Genomic DNA, 19,146 nt, shown 5'->3' with positions numbered 1-19,146 from the left:
TGACAGTTTAACCGCTTTGCAGAATGTATCCCTACAGGTAATATGGATGCCAAGCTAAAGGATCCTGATTTAAGCTGGCCGCAGCCTGCAGCTGGAAATACTTCCTTATGGGCAAACATGTGGAAGCCACTGTAGGAGTGGGTGCAACCAGAGCTCATCTGTGTGTCCTTTCAGTCCATTACATGGATGAGTGGTACACTCCACAGAATGCAGCACATACACAGAAGGGTTGAAGCAACAATTTAATTAGTGGGTAAGGGAATATATATGGAATTGTCACTGCAGAAGGGCTCTATAGGCAGTAGGAAGCACAGGGTTGGGTGTATGGAATCTGGGGGACCGTTGAATAACTAAGTAATTAAAAAGCCAAAATGTAAAACTTCAGCAACAACTACCTGCACAGCAACTATCTGCCGTTGCAATGGAATGGAAAAGAGCGGCAAAAGTGAACCTGCGGTTACAACTCAACAAATAGGGAACCTTGTGACATGGGTGGAGGACGGCTTTAAAAGGCTAACTTGGGAATAGGAGGTGTGTATGGAAATGCAAAATGCTCAGCTAAGGGGCTAACACCTGGGTAATAGTTGCAGTGGTACCTTGGAATGAGATGGCAATTAAGGTGGTCCCCATAAGCCCTATGGAAATAATAAGAAAGGGAGAAGCTCACTGGGAACCACTGGGGAATAAATAGGAAAAATGGAATGGTGTAAAATGGACAATAATTAAATTAAGTAATTGTTTATCAAAAAAAAAAAAAAAATGTGCCCCTCCCCAATGGCCATTGAGAAGCAGACCCAATGGCCTGTGCCAGGGGTGAACAATTGGGTGTAATGTATATGGGGTATGAAATGTTCTGCTAAAAGTATGCATAATTCTGTAATATAACACTTGGAAGTACAAGTGCACCAACATCTGGCACAATTACACACATCTACATGCTGTCATTGGGAGTTTGGTGCATGAATGGATCTGTGGAACCCACTGCTGTGGACAATCGAACCAGTGCATTACCCAATTCCATGCCAAGTGGTCAAGCTGGTTTGGACAGTATCACGTTTCTCTCTAAATATTCAATGGACTCATGATATGGACAAGAGCACATGAACACTCCAGGGGCAACTCCAGGCCAAGCAACGCTGAACGCAGGTGTTGGCAGCCCAGGAGGCCCTTCAAGGAATTAATGCCTTCCAATTGGCTACTAAACTGCCTGCTAATTGTGCGTGGACTAATGTTGCCTGTGCCCTTCAAACAGACCTAATGGACACTCATTCACTTCTTGGTCATATTACTCATGTTGTAGGAATGTTATTCCTATTAATTGTAATATTAATCATATTTATGGAGCGTTTAAAATTATGTGCTGCCTTAGCCTCTCCCCGAAGGCCATATTTGTAAATTCAGTGGCTTACCCCTTTTTATGACCTGCCTTCTCTCTCTCCTCATAGCATGATCAGTGGACCAAGGTATCAGGCTAGCTGGAGCTGAATGCCCCGCCATTCAATGTGCGAGAAGGAGGGGTGCCTGGGCCTCTCTTTGAAGAGAGCGGCGGAGTGTTGGGATATGTTAGGGTTAAGTTACAGACATGGAAAACTGCTGGTTTGCTGGCATGTTATCAGGGAGTAGGCACAGGCATGCACTATTCCTTCACTTAATAGATAAAGGTGTTATCCCTTTCCCCTCCCTTCTCCTTGTTAAGAATTAATAAGAGTTGCAGCTGCATAAAAATGTGGGGATCTAAAGGATACCTTTGGCTAAAGAAGTGTTATCTTCTCCTCCCTTCCTTTGCCAGCTACATAAACGAGAACTGCTCATGGCCCCTTCCTCCCTCTCCTGAGAATTGCTGATTAAGGGAATTTGTAGCAACAATCACTGCAAAAAAATGAATGTTCAAGGTAAAAATGTGTATAATATGCATAATGCTGTAATCAGTCAATAGGGGTGGGTATAATCATAGTACTGGTGTTTCTATTACTTAATAAGGGGTTTGGGGGTGCTGTAATGGATGTAGGCGTTTACATACTAACTTAAATAAAAAGAGTGTGCTGTAATTAATCCAGGGCTTACTGGACAATTGGGTCCAGGGGAACAAATATCGCAATAAAGAAGCCTGTACTCATATCCGCCTCTGGGTCAACCTGCTCCTTCTTCTAACACCCCCCTTACAGTAATTTCATCTAGACCATATTTCCCTAGTTTGCTTTAAAATGTCATGCAGGACAGTGTCAAAAGCCTTACTAAAGTCCAGATAACTCATAGCTACTTCTTCCCTCCATCAACTAGGCCACTTATCCTTTCAAAGAGGGAAATTAGGTTGGTTTGGCATGATTTATTCTTGACAAATCCTTGCTGGCTATTACTTATCTTCTTATCCTCCAGATTTGAACAAATTGATTGTTCAATAATTTTTTTCAGTGTCTTTCTGGGTATTGAAGTTAGAGTAATGCCATCAACCAGTTAGCCTCTCAACATTTTTCCTTAAGGTTTATATTTAGCATGATTTGTGTGAGACATTAAGTCTCTATTACAACCATTTTAAAAAGATCTTTCTTTTACTTTGAAAAAAAATAAAAGATCTTGCTTTTACTTTTACTTTGTCCAGATATGTTTTGTGGGATGCAATAAAGAAGACAGTTGTGTTAGAATGCTGAAATGCTGTCACCCAAGATCTCATAACTAAGAGCCATTTCCTTCTATACTGGATTTCAATCAAGACTTTGCAGGCTAAAAGATCTGTGCATATATTCACACGGTAATCTAATCCAAATAGTCTATTCCTCTTACATAGCAATTTAGATACCTTTGATTCATTTAAAAGATAAAACGGTAAGGTGAAAATCATTAGTTTTTCTTTGCCTTCATTGCAATTATCAGCAAGACATATTTTAAAATCTGTGTGATTAGTCTTTATTAATGATATTGTGATAATGAATGATGATATAACCAATCATTTGTGTGTTGGTTGCACCTATGGCCTTTAGTTAATAATTTGATTACAGAATGTTGCTTCTATGAGGCAATTTGGAATTTACATCTCTGCTGCCTGCCTCATTTGTAGCAACATTTTTGAGTACCATTAGCAGGGCTGATTCATTTTCTAAAAACTGTATTTATTATACACTAAGAATAGGACAGAAGAGTGAAATGATGCTCATTGATTTTTAAAGACATGGTCTAAGAGGTATGCAGTGAAATTCAATACAATAAAACCTAGGCATTGCTTCACTGCAAACCTTATACATAATTTATAGGAGACATGGCAGAGCACATTCTGGCTATTATCCAGATGTATGATTTCACATGTGCAGTTCAGGATCTGCATGAGTTCCTGCCTCAAGCAATTCAAAATCATTTGCAGCCTGACCAGAGAAATATTAGCTATAATAGGCACAGTCATAGGGACATGCTTTCACTGTTTAAAAAAAAATTATGTCCCTGCTGATTTCCTCCCTTGAAATATGCCCTTTTAGCTGAAGCGGAATAAATTTAAGCCAAATGTTGCTGCAGCATTTTCACTCGGGAAAATTACTGAACTGGCAGGTTATTTATTAAAATTCTGAACTGCTTCTAGATACATGGCGCATATTGAGAGATTCTTTTGAAGCAATTTTACAATATGCTTGGAGAGGGTTTTTTTAAGAGTTTACTATCCTGTAGAAGAACGAATGTAACACTCAAGAATATTGATGATGAGAGAAACGCATGCACATTATAACTTTCACATATATACAGGGCCGGCTCTACAGTTTTTGCGGCCCCAAGCAGTGAAAAATACTGCCGCCGCGACCAGCAAAGGGAAGAAGCTGCCACCAAATTGCCGCGGCAGTGGCCAGAACAGAGAAGCTGCCGCCGAATTGCCGCCGCAGCCAGGGGAACTGCTGACCCTTTCTAACTGCCGCCCCAAGCACTTGCTTGGAATGCTGGTGCCTGGAACCAGCCCTGCATATATAATACACACACTATATGCTTAACATCATGAAAATTTTAACATTTGAGCATAATTTAATTAAACATCAATCTGTACAGCATGCACACTCCAATACCAATATCAAACTGTCAGAGATAACAAATTCTGACATTATTGAAAGCTTCAGCATAGAACACTTTTGCCAGTTCCCTACCTATCAAAGGTTACAACCACTCCAGAGCCAACATCCTAAACAATAAGAGAACTTCCCAGGTAATCACCAAATTACCACTTTCATAATATGAAACAACAAATGTGTCTTCTGTAGTGTGGATACAGCTCATCTGATAGTAGGAATCAGGAAATGATCATAGATAGCCATGTACTTTATACCTTAGTAATTTAGCAACTGAATAAACTCCTATTATTGAAGCACTGTACAAATAATTTGATTAATTTCATTTTGTCTTGCTTTAAATATCCGGTACATGGTACCTCATGAATGATCAAAATCACATTCAGTCGTCATCATTATCTTTGCCTTAAAAAAATAACCAAAGGTGAAATAGTTCCATGGTAACTTTGGAATCAGCACTCAGGGAAGCAGCACCTTCCTTTAGCAAATGACAACAGCAGTAAATTAAAAAGAAACATTTAGAAGCTGCTTAAAAAACAGAAGGGTCTTTTCCTTAAGGGTCTGTATTTGAATTTGATTTGGGTAGATTGCTACATTTTGTTCATGATGCTTTATGTGGGGGGAAAAAAGGGTTAGTAATGTCATATTATAAAGGGACCTTACAACATATAATATATACAGCAGATTATGAAAATCTAACATTTAAAAATAAGGGGAAAGTGGAAGGGGAAAAGAGGACTGGTTGGAAAAAGCAATAAGAGAAAAACAGAGGAAAGAAGGAAGCAAAGTAAGAGACAAAGAAGGAAGAAAGGAAAGATAGACAAGAAAAAAAATCTCAAGGTGTACAATCATCACCCTAGTAACATGTCCATTCAGAGGAGCAAGGAGGTGTAAAGTGTCCGTTACTCTCCTACATGATCTATCTGTATCGCCATAGCAGCAAGAGTGGGCAGAACTTTGGACTTTATCTGCCCAATGCTCTAGCCAGCACAGCTGAACCAACATAGAAGGGGAAGTAATCTGTGTCATTTATAGGGTTGGCATAAATTATTCCCACTCAGATCAAGTGGGGAATGGGAGATCAGATTGTGACTAAGAGTTTGTTCCTGGATCAGCACAACTATGTGCTGCCCCTTACTCTGGATTTGTGGCAAAGCCACAATAACAGCCCTAGCTGAAAAACAAAATAAAGGAAATACAAACTGAAAGGGATGGCAAAAAAAAAAAAAATAGACAAATAAACAAAATAGCCTTAGGGGAAAGAGGTTCTGGCACATGAAACACACTTTCTCCATAGAACACCAATTATACTGAACAGGTTTTAATTTTCCCCAACTGCTAATCAGACAAGATGGTTTCACAGGAGACATTCTTCAAATTTACTATATGGAATTAGAAGGGTTTTTAAAATTCAGACATGGACCCTTAGAAGATTCTCTATGTTCTCAGAAAATTCCAAGTAATTAATGTGATCAAGTCAGCGTGGAGTGATTTAAATCAAGCCAATTTAAATCCATGGGTTTTTTTAATGGAGTGATCTAAATCGTAATTTAAACTAGGTTGAGGCTTTGTAAAACTACTTTGAAAATCTATGCTATTGCAATTTTAGATTAAAATTAATAAGGAACAAAATTCCTGTATTCCCAACCCCCGAAACATGTCAATACTGCTGTGGTATCTTATTTGAATTTTACAAAACTGCCAGAGATGAAAAAAAATAAATTCAGGTCCTGATCCTGCAAACACTTCAACAGGCACATAACTTTACTCACATGAACAGTTCCACTGACTTATATGGGACTACTTATCTGCTTCTAGTTATGCATGTGCGTAAGTGTCTGCAGCACCAGAAGCTAACATTGTGTCAGCAAAAAATGAAGTTATTTAAACTTGCAATACATTAATAAAGATTTTATGAATTATTTGTATACATGTAGTCTAATATTTTCAAACATAGCAGTCTAAAAATAAGGCTTCTCCACCAACATTTACTGCTGGGGGGATTCTGCATCACCGCGCGCATACACATAATTCATGTGCTGCACATAATTTATTTCCCCGCTGAAAAAACTTCTGCTGGAAATTTGCTGCAGTTATGCCTTTTGCCCGATCAGGACAGGGCAAGAAATCAGAATGAGGAGCTGAAAGCGCTGAATGCACAAAATGCAGACAGCACCAAAAAGTGGTGGTTTTGGATCAACTAAGTGATGCATTTTTTAAAATTAGAGATAAGCCAAATTCTCTGCTCCCATTACTTCCTTGACTTCAGTGGCACTGTGCCAGGAAATAATTTAACCCTGTGTTCAAGAGTCATTCTTCTGTTAGAATGTGATTTTTAAGTAGATCTGATTTAATAGCCTAAACAATTTCCCTTTAAAAAAAGCACATTAGCCACGCACCATTACTACGCATAATATTGCTGTGATATACAGTACATAAAAAACAAGTTACAATTGCATTCTGTCAAAGTATTAAATTAAGAATAAATATAGTTATTGCAAAAATAATTTGTCTGTTTTTATCAAATATTATTCTCCAATATGTGCAAGAACTGAATAGCCCTAGCATCCTAAAGCCAAGTCCAACATCAGATCCATTAAATTATCTGTATTCGGTATCCCAATTTAAATCTATCATACATATATACCTTTTGTAAAACGTAGCTCAGAATAATATGTGAAGCTCAGAGTTCCCAAGAAGTGTTTTGGGGGCTAATCCTGCACCATTATTTTCACTGGTATCCAGATTTGGTTCAACGTGTAATGAATTGTCTTTAAGGACAAGTTTTGGGAGGAGGGAACAGTATATACAGAAAAATGAGATAATTATCATGTTGATTTTATTGTTCAATAAAAAGGTCCCACAAACCCAACTATATACAGAATTAGGTGGAAGAAGAGATTTACCAATTTTATTAATAAAATTAATAACTACAAAATAGTGAACTGAAGGGCAGAAGGGAGTCCTGCCCCATGAATATACTTTCAATATCAAGTAAATTAAAGTTAAAATGTGAGTAACAGTAGTTACATTTTACAATTTTTCCTCTGTTGTTTCAAATAACCATTTGTTTCAGAGTAACAGCCGTGTTAGTCTGTATTCGCAAAAAGAAAAGGAGTCCTTGTGGCACCTTAGAGACTAACCAATTTATTTGAGCATGAGCTTTCGTGAGCTACAGCTCACTTCATCAGATGCATACCGTGGAAACTGCAGCAGACTTTATATATACACAGAGAATATGAAACAATACCTCCTCCCACCCCACTGTCCTGCTGGTAATAGCTTATCTAAAGTGAGCATCAGGTTAGGCCATTTCCAGCACAAATCCAGGTTTTCTCACCCTCCACCCCCCCACACAAATTCACTCTCCTGCTGGTGATAGCCCATCTAAAGTGACAACTCTTTACACAATGTGCATGATAATGAAGTTAGGCCATTTCCTGCACAAATCCAGGTTCTCTCACTCCCTCACCCCCCTCCAAAAACCCACCCCCATACACACACAGACTCACTCTCCTGCTGGTAATAGCTCATCCAAACTGACCACTCTCCAAGTTTAAAACCAAGTTAAACCAGAACATCTGGGGGGGGGGGGGGGTAGGAAAAAACAAGAGGAAATAGGCTACCTTGCATAATGACTTAGCCACTCCCAGTCTCTATTTAAGCCTAAATTAATAGTATCCAATTTGCAAATGAATTCCAATTCAGCAGTTTCTCGCTGGAGTCTGGATTTGAAGTTTCTTTGTTTTAAGATAGCGACCTTCATGTCTGTGATTGCGTGACCAGAGAGATTGAAGTGTTCTCCGACTGGTTTATGAATGTTATAATTCTTGACATCTGATTTGTGTCCATTTATTCTTTTACGTAGAGACTGTCCAGTTTGACCAATGTACATGGCAGAGGGGCATTGCTGGCACATGATGGCATAAATCACATTGGTGGATGTGCAGGTGAACGAGCCTCTGATAGTGTGGCTGATGTTATTAGGCCCTGTGATGGTGTCCCCTGAATAGATATGTGGGCACAATTGGCAACGGGCTTTGTTGCAAGGATAAGTTCCTGGGCTAGTGGTTCTGTTGTGTGGTATGTGGTTGTTGGTGAGTATTTGCTTCAGGTTGCGGGGCTGTCTGTAGGCAAGGACTGGCCTGTCTCCCAAGATTTGTGAGAGTGTTGGGTCATCCTTTAGGATAGGTTGTAGATCCTTAATAATGCGTTGGAGGGGTTTTAGTTGGGGGCTGAAGGTGACGGCTAGTGGAGTTCTGTTATTTTCTTTGTTAGGCCTGTCCTGTAGTAGGTAACTTCTGGGAACTCTTCTGGCTCTATCAATCTGTTTCTTTACTTCCGCAGGTGGGTATTGTAGTTGTAAGAAAGCTTGACAGAGATCTTGTAGGTGTTTGTCTCTGTCTGAGGGACCCATGTCTTCATCACAGACATGAAGGTCGCTATCTTAAAACAAAGAAACTTCAAATCCAGACTCCAGCGAGAAACTGCTGAATTGGAATTCATTTGCAAATTGGATACTATTAATTTAGGCTTAAATAGAGACTGGGAGTGGCTAAGTCATTATGCAAGGTAGCCTATTTCCTCTTGTTTTTTCCTACCCCCCCCCCTCCCCAGATGTTCTGGTTTAACTTGGTTTTAAACTTGGAGAGTGGTCAGTTTGGATGAGCTATTACCAGCAGGAGAGTGAGTCTGTGTGTGTATGGGGGTGGGTTTTTGGAGGGGGGTGAGGGAACCTGGATTTGTGCAGGAAATGGCCTAACTTCATTATCATGCACATTGTGTAAAGAGTTGTCACTTTGGATGGGCTATCACCAGCAGGAGAGTGAATTTGTGTGGGGGGGTGGAGGGTGAGAAAACCTGGATTTGTGCTGGAAATGGCCTAACCTGATGCTCACTTTAGATAAGCTATTACCAGCAGGACAGTGGGGTGGGAGGAGGTATTGTTTCATATTCTCTGTGTATATATAAAGTCTGCTGCAGTTTCCACGGTATGCATCTGATGAAGTGAGCTGTAGCTCACGAAAGCTCATGCTCAAATAAATTGGTTAGTCTCTAAGGTGCCACAAGGACTCCTTTTCTTTTTGCAAATAACCATTTGTTAAGCACCAACAGCATGCGTCATACACACTGTACAGAACAAATGGGACACAGTGATCATGATCTCAAGGGATTTATCATCTAAGTATAAACTCTTTGGTAGTTCACAACACCTGCTGCTTTCAGGGTATGGGACAGTCTTGTCCCAGGAACACTGAGATTTGGGCAGGAGGATGGGTGGGGGGGCACTTGCCTAAAACAATTTTATGTTGCTTTGTTTTTACACAAAAGACTGGCATACACAGAAAGTAAAATAGTATTTTCCAAGAACTTAATCATACTGAAAAGAATCTAGCTAATTAAGAATCTGTTTGATTCAATTACAGCATCATGTCAAGTTCCCAGAAGACAGAGATGGTTGATAAGGCCTTTTGAAAGCCAGGAAACTAGACTGCAATTATGTTCTACAAGACTCCTTTTCAAAGAACAGAGCTTCCCAAAGGAGATTTTAGCAAGGTTCTTTAGCTCACGTATGTGACCCAGAGCTAGTGCACTATAGAGGTACTTAAGGTTTACTCTGTAGTCTCAAGACTTGAGAAGGGGGAAAAAATGTATAAATTTTAAAAAGTAAGCCTGAGATTAATAGCAGTATAGTTAACCTATGACAATGAAAAAACACAAGAGATATACATACTTCTTTTGGAAAACCATGCACATAGGTGATATGCAGCCAAAGATTAGGCACTTCTGAGCATCTGGGCTGTAGCCTTCTTTAAGTAACATTTCCAAGCACTCTTCATTACCACCATAAACTGCTGAATAGACAGGGCTCACTTTGTCTTTTTGTGTGTCACAGGTCCGATCAGTAACTGGTATTAGTAATCCTAAAATGCTGTAACATTTAAAACTATGTTTATTGTGGAATCTTTTCACATATATGGAACAGTTAGATGTTATTTTTCCTGGCTATTTTTCCCATGGACATTATTGTTTAAAACAAAATCAGACCTGAACTGTAATCACATCCTTTTAATTAAATAAATATGTAAAAAAAAGAACATTCATAATATCAGACATTTTGACATAAAAAATTTCTAATATGCTTAAGCATATGGAACTGTTAGTATCATCAATGTAAAACTATCTGCAAATTTAAACTGAAATTATTTTCTAAACATCTTTTACGATTTGTTATTCAAAATTAGCTGGAATTGATTATTTGTAATAATATCTCAGATTCTAATTAGTTTTAGTCAGGGATTGGTTTACACTGATATAGAGATATGCCTGTTCTTCAAAGTTTGGATCTAGACTTTTACAAAGTAGTAGGAATGGGCGTTCAGATCTGGGGGTTTGGTTTAACAAACTGTAGACAAAGGGGATTCTTGAATTCAGCCCCATGGCGCTCAGTGAAGCATTGGATGTGGTGGGAGAATTTGATGTCACACCCTGTACTTTGAACCCATATCCTTCCTGATTAATGAAGATCAGTAAGGAAGTACCGGGTACTTTGCAGATGGAAATTGTCAAAGCTTCTCTTAGAGAGAGCAGCCTGCCTGTTGCTTTGAAGGAAGTATTAACACAGTCTTTGCTCAAGGAGCCATGCCTTGACAATCTTGCCAATTCATCTTCCATTTTTGAGTAAGATAGTAGTTGTGGCGAGACATCTCTCACGCTATCTAGATTCCTCTGAAACGTCTCTTCCCTTATCAGTTGGAACACAGAAACTTCACTGGTCATGTTGGTCAATGATCTCCTGGCAATGGATGAAGATCAGGATCCCATGCAGGTATTATTACATTCCACGGATTGTGAAATGCTGTTCACTCACCTACAAACATTGGTGGGAGAGGAGAGTTCTGCTCTTCTGTAGCTTTGTTTTCTCTTGCCTAGATTGCACCACATAATTACGGGCACTTGCTCCTCTTCCCAAAGGGCTCTCAAGTGCAGGTTATTGCAGTATGTCATGCTGACATCTCTCTTCCCCACCCAAACCAGACATATATGGGCGTGCAGTGTTTTCAGTATACTGATGGCAACCAAATGTATGGGTCTCTCTCAGTGGTTTTCAAACTTTTTGTATCGGTGACCCCTTTCACACAGCAAGCCTCTAAGTGTGACTCCCTCCTTTACTTTAAAAACTGGTGGGTAATTTAATTTAATGGGGGCTGGGAGCTGTCAGCCCCATGAAGCTGATAGCTCATGAGCCCCATATAACCACCCTGAGGGGTCACGACCCCGTTTGAGAACCCCTCATCTATGATACCCCAGACAATGAGGTTTCCTTTCTTGAGGGTGGAGAATGGATGAGAGTGAGCTGGCTGAAGCTCAGTCCAAACAAGGCTCAGGTGATTGTGGCTTGGGTGAAGCAGCTGGAGCACATGGCAGAGGCAATATCAGCCCTTTTGACTGAGGGTTTCTGCCACTGGTCATCAGAGCTTGATACTTGATGATGTTAGACCCCCCACAGAGACGGTTAGACAGCTATAACCAGGCTGGCTAGGAAGTTGCATCCTTTATTTCACAAATGGACCTTGTCACTGTTTTCCGTACTCCCCTTGCCTCCCCCAAGATGCACTCTACATAGGTCTACACCTTAACATCATTCACAGACTGAAGCTGGTGCAGAGTGCAGCGGCTCATTTAGTAAGTGGGGCACCTCTGTGGAAACATGTGGCACCAGTGCTCCGGGAACTGCGCTGGCTCTTCAGGTGGAGTTTAAGGTGTTGATCATGAACTACAGAGCCCTAAATGGCCTGGAAAATGAGAATGTGCCCCTTTCCCTGTAATATACAGCCAACACTGTGCTCAGTGGACCCACTCTAGTTGGATCCCCCATTTATAAAAGAGATGGAGGCTACCGGCAGAGGGATCGCTGTGAGAACCTGGGGGTCTGAAACGTGCTTCTCCCCCAACCTTGCTGTGAAATACCTCAAATCTGATGACCTACACTACTACTAAAGCACTTTTTTTTTTCTTTTTTTTTTTTTGCTGTTTGGGAGGAGGGGGTGGAGCTATGTTCTTGGGTGGATTAAAGGGATTGTTCTGCTGCTTTGATTTACTGGCTCATTTAGTTATTCATTATTTGTAGATGATTATTTTTGCTGCTCTATGGTTATCATTTACAACTGTATTTCTCATTAAGGGCTCCTAAAGAGTTTTGGACAAGCATATTTTATCATTATTTACACCTAAAACATAAAATAAACAAAATAGTAATATGCTTATCAGGTGAGCAGATGTCTGATCCTGCAGCCCCTCTCTCTGTGGGACATCCACTGACTTCAATGGGAGTTGGATCAGGCTCCGATGCAAAATGTCTGCTTACTGTACTTCAATGGGAGTTCCACATGGACAAGAGCTGCAGGGTCAGGCTTTGAAACTGTAATGTGAAGAGAATTAGAAATTCTAAACGAAAAAACAGAGTCCATAAAACATTAATTCCCTTCCATTTATAGTTGAAAATTCTCATTCTTGATTACCATTTAGTAAGCAGAATCATTTATTCGATTTTTATATCACCTACTTGCTATGGCCCATTTGGGCTGCTGCATGAATAGGCAACTGCCATTCCTCCTCATTACAGTAGAGATTTGGATTGGCCCCTTTTGATAACAATAGTTCCACACACTTAGCATGGCCTTCCTGTGCAGCAATGAATAATGGAGTGGCTTTGTCCTTGGCTTGACAATTGACATTTGCACCTAACAGAATAAAACATATAATACGACGCCTGATTATCATAATAGAGCTAAAACACAAAAGTGAATAAACAAATTACAGCATTAATTAGGCACTGGCCTTCACAAAATTGCTTCATCATTCAGAAGTTTTTCCACAGGTATTAAAGAAAAAACGGTTCCCTACCTTTCGTAACTGTGAGATGTGTTGCTCATGTCCATTCCATGCTAGGTGTGCGCGCACGCACATGTGCAGTCGTCAGAGACTTTGGCCTTAGTGGCATCTGTAGGGCCAGCTGTAGCACCCTCTGGAGTGCCGCACTCATGGCCCTGTATATCAGGCACTGCCGACCCTGCGCCCTCTCAGTTCCTTCTTGCCAACAGAGGGGCAGGAGGGCGGTAATGGAATGGAGACCCTCCAGGAGAGAAACAGGAGGAAGCAGGATGACCGTGCCATCATGTGATGGGCGAAGACCAACCTGCCTTGAATGGCCACCAGGTGTACCTAGACCAAAGACAGCAACAGATCCTGGAGCTTAAGGTGCAGCAAATAGTCCAGGATGTCCTGCAGTGGGGCCTCTTCTGCACAAATGTGGTGACCAGAGGCCCAACATGAGAACCGTTTCTACCTTGCCACGTAGCTAGCCCTGGTGGAGGGTTTCCTGCTGCCCAGCAGGACCTGCTGGACACCAGTGGAACACTGCCGTTCTTTGCCACTTAGCCACACTGTAGCCAGGCATCCAGTACAGCGCCGCCAGGTTTGGCTGCAGTAGATGACCATGGTTCTGGGACAGCAGATCTGGCTGAAGACACAGCTGCAGTGGGGTGGCTGCCGAAAGACTCAGCAACATGCCGAACCAATGCTGACGAGGCCACACTGGGACTATGAGGATGACTGTCGCTTTGTCTTGCTTCACCTTTAGCAGGACTTTGTGGATTAATGGTATCGGCAGGAAGGCATACATCAGAGTTCCCGACCACGGGATCAGGAAGGCGTCCAACAGGGAGCCCTTGTCTCTGCCCAGCAGAGAACAGAACACATGGCACTTCCTGTTCTGCTAGGACGCGAACAGGTCCACCCGGGGAGTCCCCTACTTGCAGAAGATTAGGCTGACCACCTCCAGATGGAGCGACCATTTGTGGTGAAAAGAGAAGGTCCTGCTGAGGCAATCTGCCAGGACGTTCTTGGTTCCGGGCAGGTGGGCAGCCACCAAATGAATGGCATGCCACACATGAAAGTCCCAGGGGCTGAGCGCTTTCTGACAAAGGTCCAAGCCCTGGTGCCACCCTGCCTGCTGATGTAATACATTGTGGCACTAGTGTCTATCAGGACCTGCACCACCTTGCCTTCCAGGTGGGGCAAGAAAGTCTGGCAGGCCAGGCGAACCGCTCTGAGCTCCCTGACATTGATGTGAAGGTCATGGGTCGTAGGTCATGCTGTCCCACAAGTTAAAATTATAGCAACCCAAGAGGGCCTGGCGGTTCAGCACCCAAAACTGGAGGCTGGCCATAGAATAAATTTTGCAACCAAACAAATCCAGCCTTTTGGCCTCCTTAGTTTTAGGGGTGGAACTGGTGAGCCCATTTGTCCCTCTCATTGGCGCCGCCACAACCAACGATCCCAGTGATGGGTGGGTGCACAAGTACTCGAACCCCTTTGTGAAGATGAAGTACTTCTTTTCCGCCCTCTTAGAGGTGAGCAGGATGGAGGACAGGGTTTGCCAGACGGTTTTGGGAATATTCAGGACCCGCCCCTCCTCGCCCCCCCCGTGTACCGGGTGCGCGATGCAGGCCAGGGCAGATGCTGAGAGCCCATTAAACAATGTGTCTGTCTGCTCCTGCATCTCCTCTGCCTTCAGGCCCAAGTTGGAAGCCACCCTGCGGAGCAGCGCCTGATGCTCCCTAAAACTGTCTCTCAGGCTAGCTCTGGAGGGGCCTGCCACTGCCTCATCTGGAGAGGAGGAGGTTAATTGGATGACCGGGGGTGGTCTGGTGGTGTCCTCGCCCGTCAGAGAGGGTGGCCTTGGGGGGAAGGAGGGGTACCGGCTCCTCATCCACGGCGGCTGCCGGAGTGTCCTGCACCAAACCCGGTGTCATCGTTGTTGTGGATGCCAACTTTGGCCTGTCTGGTGACTGAGGGCTGGCGGGAGTGGGGCAATGGCATGATGGGAACACCCAGACATTCCAATAAGGCCATTTTGGGTAAGCCACTGGCCCTGCTGCCAGATCAGCACCAATGCCGCGAATGCACCCTCCGGAGCCCAATCACAATGCTGTCTGAGTGAGGGACTGAAATGCGCCTCCGAGCCGGAGAAGTTGTCACCCTCCAGTGAACAAGGCAGGGCTGTGGAGGCTTGGGTCTCGCGGCTCACTGTCACCGCCAGTGACCGGTGCTGGGAACGGTCCAACCGGTGCCAGGAGTAGGGTGAGTGGTGCCGTGCCAGGGAGTAACCTCAAGGTCTCAGCAACGGCAACCAACAACACGATGAAGACTAGTGCTGGGGAGATCGACGCCTGGGTGAGCTCCGGCACGAAGACAGGGATCGGGAGCGCGGAGCTGATGACTCGTAGCGGTGAGCCGGAGACCTGGGCTGATGTGGAGATCAAGAACGTGGCAACCTAGGGCTCTGTCTTGGCCCTGGGGACCAGTGGCACTCGCTTGTTTTGTGCGAGGCCTTGCTGGCGGGCTTGCCCTCATGGGGAGCCTTAGGCGGTTTCATTGCCTCATGTGGTGCCAGCTGTGACAGAGGCACTCTTAGCTCTCTAGGCGCTGGGGGCTCAGAGCGCATCGACTATGCTGTCGGCTTGGGCCCTCTACCACTCCCTGGAGTCGGTGGCAGGTCCTTTTGGGAGGAGGAACTCCCCAGGAGTGAATCCTTTTGTAAGTCATTGCCAGGCATAGGCCCATTACACAAAAAGCAGGGCTTGAAACCCGGAGACCGGGGCATGCCCCACCTGGGGCAAAGTCCCTGCCGGGACACTAACTAAACACTTAACAGGTACTTAACAACTAACTAACAAATGATTAAACTATTTACACCTAGAAGCACAAGGCTAAGATAGAAGAGAAACCGCTGACCGCTTGAGAAGCAAGGGACAGAGGCGCTCCGACTGACCACCCCGGGCAGTAAGAAGGAACTGAAAGGGCGCAGGACCGGCGGCACCTGATATACCAACACATGAGCGTGGCACTCCAGAGGGCACCATGGCTGGCCCTACAGGCACCTCTAAGGCAAAAGTCTCCAACGACTGTGCGTGTGGTCGCGCGCACTCACCTACAATGGAATCCACATGACCAAGCACTCGAAGAAGAATCATATTTATTTTACTAACCTGCTACATGTTTTCAAATTGCCCATACACTAAAGTGATTAGAACTGAAGTTCTCAAAGTATTTTTGGTTTTCATTTAAATTTGACAGGAAGAAAACACTGTCAAATGCTAGTCCCTTAAAATTCTCCTTTAGGGTCACTTGAAACCCTGCTGAGGTTACAGAGTGAATGAATGATGTAAAGCATTAACATAAAGTTAATCACAAATACAGAAAAATATGCAATTCTCAGCACACTGCAAGTAATTAGTATCTAATAAATTAAACAAACTCTAAAATAACATTACACACTGGAGAGCTGAACCACTTTCTTCCATTCAAAGGAAGACATTCCCATCATTCAACATGCCAATAATCCTGCTATGCTGGCAGATTGTTGGGCTTGCACTCTGGTATAGCATTGCATTATACATTGATAGTAGAAGATTCTTAATAAACAGAATTATAAACCACAGAGTCATTACTTTTATTTACACCTTTACAGATGAACTTTACATTAGGTTTCTTACTCCTACTGTAAAATGAGAGAAATTACTTTGTATGAGATTGGGAGGTACTTGTCTCACTGTGCAGTAGAATAGGGCAATACCAGATAAATGATAGACGTTGTGGAGAAATTGCAAAGATTTAGTTAATATTTTGTTAGAAATTACTTTCTGGAGATAGTGCCCCACAAGCATTGAGATGCTAGAGCTGTTGACCTGTGTGTGATGTTTTGGTCAGGTTTAGGGTGCTCAACAGTTTAATAGTAATGACTGTTTAATTTTCATTTGATTGTGTGGGAAGGTTAGTGAGAGCATACTATTCAGAGATGCACACCAAGATCTGCTGGTATGAGATTCTGAAGAAATTACTACTGTAACTTTAGGGCCAGACTGTGATACCCTTAATCACGCTGAGTAGTATATTGCTCCTGCAGTAATCCATAGAAATGAATTGGACTTCTCATGTAGTAAAGCAGTGGTTCTCAAACTAGGGGCACCGCTTGTTCAGGGAAAGCCCCTGGCGGGGCGGGCCGGTTTGTTTACCTGCTGCATCCACAGGTTCAGCTGATCACAGCTCCCATTGGCCGCAGTTCGCCGCTCCAGGCCAATGGGGGCTGCGGGAAGGGCGGCCAGCACGTCCCTTGGCCTGTGCCACTTTCTGCAACCCCCATTGGCCTGGAACAGTGAACCGCGGCCAGTGGGAGCTGCGATCAGCCAAACCTGTGGACACGGCAGGTAAACAAACCGGCCCGGCCCACCAAGGGCTTTCCCTGAACAAGCGGCATCCCTAGTTTGAAAACCACTGAACTAAAGGACTATTCAGTGTAATTAAGGGTTTCACAATCAGACCCTTAATCTTTACCGAGGTTAGGTCTTTACTTAGGCCTGGTCTAACTAAAAAGTCAGGTCGACCCAACTAAGTCAGTCAGGGGTGTAAAAAAATCCTAACTCCCGGTGCACATAGAGCAAAGAGCAAAGTCAACCCGAGAATTCTTCCATCGACCTACCTACTGCCTTTTGGTGAGGTGAATCACCTGTGTCACTGTAGCATTTCAGCTGTAGACGAGCACTTATGTTTTATGTCCTGTTTCTTGGTCTGACTCAAGGGAAAGCAAGGCAAGATACCAGAATAGCAAAATTTAAGCATTTTGTAATAATTTCACATACCAATTCATAGCTGATGTTTCACTAACATTATAAAAATATTACCAATGCTAAATGAAAGGTGAAAATTACCATGTGATAGAAGTACTCGTAAACTCTCCAGCTTCCCATACTGAGCAGCAATGAACAGAGGTGTGATTCCAAAGTCATCCACACATTCCTTGTTTGCTCCTTTTTCAAGAAGCAATTTTATTATTTCAGTATGTCCCTGAAATAAATATATTTTTGTTTTGTTAGAAAAAAAAGCAGTGGAATTGATATAACCCTACTTTTTCATTCTTACTCTGTGTAGAAATCTAAAATATAGAGTACATTCAATATTCTATGGTATTCTGAAAGTCTGTGGCAGAATCATCAGATAGGTTTAATTTCATATTGCACATTTACCCAGTCCAATAAATATAAATAGAATTAAATTAGCATATTAGAACTATAAGTCTGATAAATTTTTATGCTGGATTAAAAAAAAATTGAGAAGAGACCAGGTTGACCTCATCTGATACACTTAATTTTTTGGGGAAGACTTTCATTGTATCTTATAACAGATTTACTTCCCAAATGTTATATCTGATCACTTCTTAAGTACATGCAGTACTTTTAATATTTAAATAATCATTGCTGCCCAACACCTTCTATAGCTGCTCTAGCATAGTATGACATATTCAGAATGATCATTAGCATTTAGACTGCCTTTTCTGCCCTAGCCTAACAATCATAAATCACCAGAGTAAGAAGCAAAAACTGTACAACCTGTCATTTTAAAAGGGTAAAACACACTATTTACATGGAAATGAAATAATAAATTTATAGGTTACCTGAAAAGAAGCTTGGTGCAAAGAATTCCATCCAGACCAAGAATGGGATCCATTAATATTTGCTCCGTGTTGGAGTAGAAGCTTTATAATTTCTGGATGTCCATTTTCTACAGCTTCAAACAGAGTAGTAAAAAATTACTCTTACCAAAGAGGCAGAATTGAAGGAACTGGTCAGCTCAGTGGGTTAGTCATCAAATTTTCACCTCAGTAGTCAGAATTGTTTTACAGCCCCACAACAGACATCAAAACTAATTCACTTTGAGTGACTGTGCAGCTTTGATTACAGATCTAAATCCAAACACACAAAACTACTCTCTAAGGCTCTGCATATGAAACAGAAATTATATCCAGTGTTGCCTCTTTGTGAAGCAAAACATTTATAAGCTCCAAGATGGAGACATTGATAACCATCATTTAAGAATATGACAGTCACTACATGGATAATGGAGATAAAGTACTATCAATCTGATAATGTGGTTTCACAGGGAATAAAAGTTCCAATGTACAGCAAAACTCACATCTCTTTCTCCAGCAGGTGGAAATCTATGGAAACCATAATTAAGGAAACATCTGCTAGTAACTTTAATTTCT

General features: G+C 42.4%; 1 protein-coding gene across 4 annotated transcripts in view; it reads right to left on the bottom strand.

Annotated features, from left to right (window-relative positions):
- Positions 1 to 19,146, bottom strand: part of ASB3 (ankyrin repeat and SOCS box containing 3) — a 129,555-nt gene that overhangs the window by 23,898 nt on the left and 86,511 nt on the right. For all 4 annotated transcript variants that reach the window (XM_077813894.1, XM_077813893.1, XM_077813897.1 and 1 more), the window contains 4 exons: positions 18,556 to 18,668; positions 17,813 to 17,948; positions 12,607 to 12,784; positions 9,775 to 9,972 (listed from right to left, as the gene is read on the bottom strand). In XM_077813894.1, coding sequence (XP_077670020.1) covers positions 9,775 to 9,972; positions 12,607 to 12,784; positions 17,813 to 17,948; positions 18,556 to 18,668 — 625 coding nt within the window. The remainder of the gene's footprint in view (positions 1 to 9,774; positions 9,973 to 12,606; positions 12,785 to 17,812; positions 17,949 to 18,555; positions 18,669 to 19,146) is intronic.

Source organism: Eretmochelys imbricata, chromosome 3 (assembly GCF_965152235.1).
Source record: "Eretmochelys imbricata isolate rEreImb1 chromosome 3, rEreImb1.hap1, whole genome shotgun sequence".
Lineage (NCBI taxonomy): Eukaryota > Metazoa > Chordata > Testudines > Cheloniidae > Eretmochelys > Eretmochelys imbricata.
The sequence above is the reverse complement of the archived record's forward strand: the minus strand, read 5'-3'. Positions and strand labels throughout refer to the sequence as shown.